Source organism: Triticum aestivum, chromosome 3B (assembly GCF_018294505.1).
Source record: "Triticum aestivum cultivar Chinese Spring chromosome 3B, IWGSC CS RefSeq v2.1, whole genome shotgun sequence".
In the NCBI taxonomy this organism is placed as follows: domain Eukaryota; kingdom Viridiplantae; phylum Streptophyta; class Magnoliopsida; order Poales; family Poaceae; genus Triticum; species Triticum aestivum.
The window spans coordinates 14,047,095-14,051,850 of record NC_057801.1 but is presented as its reverse complement, the minus strand read 5'-3'; the positions used below and the strand labels follow the sequence as shown (position 1 = coordinate 14,051,850).

The 4,756-nt window shown below is 49.5% G+C and overlaps 1 protein-coding gene across 1 annotated transcript; it reads right to left on the bottom strand.

The window, feature by feature from the left end:
• Positions 1–224: 224 nt before the first annotated feature.
• On the bottom strand, positions 225–2,851 carry LOC123067148 (anaphase-promoting complex subunit 10-like). Its single transcript, XM_044490069.1, has 7 exons — positions 2,631–2,851; positions 2,463–2,523; positions 2,269–2,361; positions 1,682–1,752; positions 1,094–1,198; positions 568–688; positions 225–455 (listed from the first exon to the last, which is right to left on the bottom strand). The coding sequence occupies exons 1-7, from the start codon at positions 2,849–2,851 to the stop codon at positions 225–227; spliced, it is 903 nt and encodes a 300-aa protein (XP_044346004.1).
• Positions 2,852–4,756: the final 1,905 nt, after the last annotated feature.

Here is a 4,756-nt window from a genome sequence, read left to right as displayed (position 1 = left end):
CTAGTATCCTAAATACTAGTAGCGCGTCATTTTATCCCCACGCCACTACTAACTTATTAGGAATTAAAAAAAATCAACCAAATTCATTCTATCACACAGTTGTCGTATTTTCTCCAGTTCCTCATTGTAGCAGCAACTCATGTATAATTTCATTCTATCGCACAGTTACATAAGCAACTACCTACGTAAGTTGTTATGGCCTGATCCGAAAGTTGGACCACTCGTCAATGTGCGGCGCCTGCCCGGCCTGATCTCGCGGCCTGCAGCTGTGACGAAACACATTGGATAGCCTCGAAGAGCCACACCTGACTGACGGCAGCTGCCGCCTTGAGTTGCGACTCAGTCACGTCCCTCGCTCTGGCCCTCAGCTCCAACTGGACCGGTCGATGTCGTCCTTGTGCCTCGCCACCAGCGGACGGAGGAAGCCATCGTACACGTGCCCCGTTCCCCGCACTCTGAAACCCAAACATCATTAAGATTCAGATTTAGAATTGGCCACATATCGAATCAAGTATATCTGAATGTTGATCCATCTCTCGGGCTCGGGGTGTCAGGTTGACTGCTTACCCGTGTGCTGGGGTGACAGAGGTAGAGAACGAGCAGCAGCTTTGCTTCTCTGTACATCGGCAGCCACGACACCGTCCAGTCCACGAACCTCTTGACGACCGTCATCGTCGCTACCAGAACCCTGCAGCATTACAAACAAAGCTTCAGAAACTTCAGATTCTTCAGAAGAATGGCACGAAAAAACAATGCGGTACATGTAGATGACTCTACGCCAACATGTGATTTGCTTGTAAACATCTAAGTCCTCTACGCCAACTCTGACTGTGGTCAAGTATCGATCAGCACTGTATGTGACTCGCATGTCAGCATCTATTAGCTAGGAAATACGACTACGGGTCAACCAACAAATAAAACAGGGTACCAACCATACACTCTTCCTGTCAGGTTTTTCTTTTGTTTGCATGGTGCTTGCATTTGGCCTTTTGTCTTACGCATGAAAACATAGAAATGATTTACTATATATAGTCGTGTTACAGAATGCTAATAGATGGTTGGGTGGCTGCATGTACAGTAGTATCCAACTTACGGTCGTGGCCCATATATCTTGATCTGCCAGACATGGGTGTCCCTCCCATTCAGGTGATTGGCCAACACCGCGATTTGGAGCATAAATGTATGAATAAATGTTTCTCTGCACAAATATGCCAAGAAAAAGAATCATGCAACTGTCTACAAAGGCAGTAAAACTAAGCAGTGGGATCCAAACAATATCATTCTTATATTAGTTCTGAAATCCTCACACATTTCTAAAGTGTGCTCGTAGGCAAATTATATGTCAAATTGGAAGCTAATGGCATATTACAACACTGAAATGAGAGGTGAACATATCAGATATTCTTGCAAAATTGTCAAAGCCTAACGAAAATTCAGCTGCTAGCAAGACAACATTAATAACATAGTAAACCATGAAATTTATGCAAGCAGTGGCCTGCACAGCCAGTGTGCTGAAAATATGAATCATCTAACATGTTGACATGGAGTTTAATTATTACAGGAACTGCAAACATAAATCCATATATAGTAATGTCATCAGATGTCCTGAAATTTCAATGCCTAGAGGAAGGAAAATAAACGCATCATAGGCCTGACATGATTAAGTTACAAAAATCCATACCGGGGATCAGTGCCAGATAATGATATATGAACCCATCCTACTGGCTTCAAAAGGTCCACCGTTTTCATTTCCTGGAAGCTTGGTAAATATAGTGGCTCATTATTTCAGATCAAAGACAATATTATCACTGTAAATTTGAATTTTCAAGGATCGGTTCAGTGTTCAATGGACAAGTATGCGCAATGCAGAGGAATTGCAGAAAGAGATCAAGTTTCCCAATCAATATTTCAATAAGGTAATCCTATGATAGTCTTCTTCTTCTTCTTTTTTGCCGGAATCCTATGATATGTAAGAATATGATGCGACAATAAGGTAGTGAAATCCATGACTACAACACATCACATCAGAACATGCAGTAGCCCCCAGCTCCGGAAACCCGAATGCACAGACCAGACTATTTCTTAGTTTGGTACAAGATCAGGACTAGGATGAGAAATTGAACTGAAAGGGGCAGGCATCAAATGCCAACAACATTTGCAGAGTGCTCTCACCATCAAGCACAGATCATCATAAGTTATAATTCAGAGATGCGTGCGTGTGTGCTCTCATTGGGCACCTCACTGCTATGTTCAGAAACAAGGTGTTACCTTGAGATTGTGGAAGCCGTCGCCGGCCCGGATGGAGATCTTGTTGGGCGTGTAGCTCTCGTCCAGCTTAAAATCCACGTAGAGCACAACAAGCTGAAACCCCCCAGCAACAAACAAATTCAGAAACAGAAAAAGGATCACGCGCCATCCAAACCAAATCAAGCGGGAGCAGCTCGACGACTCGTAGCGCTCACATGGAGCTGCACCTTCTTCTGGAACTGGATGTTGACCAGGTGCGGTTGCGCGTCGTCCGACCTGACAAAAATAAAATCCACCACTGACGGCGGCTCGGCTCAGCCTGTGATTCCGCGAGACAGAACGAGGAGAGATTTCGACGGGGAGGATGGGTGCGGGGCACTGACTGCCAGTAGGTGTCGAGGCTGTCGTCGCGGATGGAGGCGACGCCGTTGCCGGGCTTGCAGGAGCTGACGCTCCAGGCCGCCGTCTTGGCCATCTCCCGCATGTCGCCCTCCACCGTCAGCTCCGGGCATCCCTTCAGCCGCCCCGCCGCCGGCGCCACCAGCGGCGCGAGACGGGGAGCGGCGGGCGCGCGGCCGCCGGCGTGGCGCGCGGCGGGGGGCATGGGGGCGGACGGATGGAGGAGAGGAGGTGGAAGGGAGGCCGGCGGCGAGTGGGTTGGCAGAGGAGAGGAGGTTGGGGATCTGGATCGGGTTGCGTGGTTTTTTTTTGAGACAGACGGGGGGTGGGTGGTGTGGGACGGTTGGTGGGGTGGGAGATGGTGGTGGGGTGGACACGCTTAGTAGTAGCGTGGGGTCTTACCTGCGCTACTACTACTTAGTAGTAGTGCCGGTTTTATACCACTCGCTACTACTATGGCCTATCCGGAGACATTGTTGGAGACCATTTAGTAGCAGCGCGGGTTTATACCACTCGCTACTACTATCAACTTAGAAGTAGCGCGGTTTTTATACCTGTCGGTGTCAAAACCGGCGGATCTCGGGTAGGGGGTCCTGAACTGTGCGTCTAGGCGGACGGTAACAAGAGACAAGGGACACGATGTTTTTACCCAAGTTCGGGCCCTCTCGATGAAGGTAAAACCCTACTCTTGCTTGATTAATATTGATGATATGGGTATTACAAGAGTAGATCTACCACGAGATCAGAGAGGCTAAATCCTAGAAGCTAGCCTATGGTATGATTGTTGTTCGTCCTACGGACTAAAACCCTCCGGTTTATATAGACACTAGATAGGGTTAGGGTTACACAGAGTCGGTTACAATGGTAGGATATCTACATATCCGTATCACCAAGCTTGCCTTCCACGCCAAGGAAAGTCCCACCCGGACACGGGACGAAGTCTTCAATCTTGTATCTTCATAGTCCAGGAGTCCGGCCAAAGGTCATAGTCCGGCTACCCAGACACCCCCTAATCCAGGACTCCCTCAGTAGCCCCTGAACCAGGCTTCAATGACGACGAGTCCGGCGCGCACATTGTCTTCGACATTGCAAGGTGGGTTCCTCCCCCGAATTCTTCATAGAAGATTTTGAACACAAGGATAGTGTCCGGCTCTGCAGAATAAGTTCCACATACCACCGTAGAGGGAATAACCTTTGCACAGATCTGTTGATGTATTCCACGGCGTGACATCACACCACGGCCAGGCCTTTATGCGAATCGTTTTTACTGTTCCACCTTAGCGCGTTCAGCGAGGCGGTTTCTTCGGCACGTCTTATCAGAGCGGAGATTGTGCCTCCTTTATTCTGGGATCCTCATCAATACGGACGTGGGTAACCCAGTCATGCCCGTTGGCACGCCTCCTCCATCGAAGGCGAATCCCGAACGGTCACAGGGAGGGCTCTTGGTATTCAACCTCTTTATAACGAGACCAAGGCCCGCTCCTTTCTTTCAATCTCAATCGAATCCGCCCCTCGCCTCGAGTTCCAACACCCAAAGCTCCAGATTTAGGCGCTTCGGACCTTCAACGATGTCCGGCTCCGACCTGCACGGCCGATGGATGTCTTCCTCCATCACGGAAGAAGATGTGCTAAAGCTGAGAGACGCCAGGTATCTAACCGGCGAAATTTCGCATAGGCTGTCTGCCCAAGGGCAGGTTATTCCCACTCCCGAGCCTGGTGAGAGCGTGGTATTCGTGTCTCACTTCCTTCGGGGTTTAGGCTTCCTGACGGACCCCTTTGTGAGGGGGCTCATGTTTTATTATGGGCTGGAATTCCATGACTTGGATCCGGAGTCCATCCTCCGCATCTCGTCGTTCCTTGTCGTATGTGAAGCCTCCCTCCGCATTACCCCTCACTTCGGATTGTGGCTCAAGACCTTCAAAGTGGAGCCGAAGATGATCAAGGGGCATCAGGCAGAGTGCGGAGGGGCTGTTATAAGCAAGAATGTGGATGCTCCATGGCCCGAGGGCTCTTTTCAAGAGGATCTCAATTTATGGCAACAGGAGTGGTTTTATATCACCGCTCGCAGGGGCACCAATTGGGCGGCGCCACCTGCCTTCCGCTCGGGTCC

Bases quoted from the DNA above. Each gene is read 5' to 3' on its own strand.
- LOC123067148 (XM_044490069.1), bottom strand. From the start codon at position 2,851: ATGCCCCCCGCCGCGCGCCACGCCGGCGGCCGCGCGCCCGCCGCTCCC. The intron at 2,524-2,630 runs GTCAGTGCCCCG...TATTTTTGTCAG, and splicing joins AGCCTCGACACCTACTGGCA to GTCGGACGACGCGCAACCGC. The intron at 456-567 runs GTAAGCAGTCAA...TTTGGGTTTCAG, and splicing joins TCTGTCACCCCAGCACACGG to AGTGCGGGGAACGGGGCACG.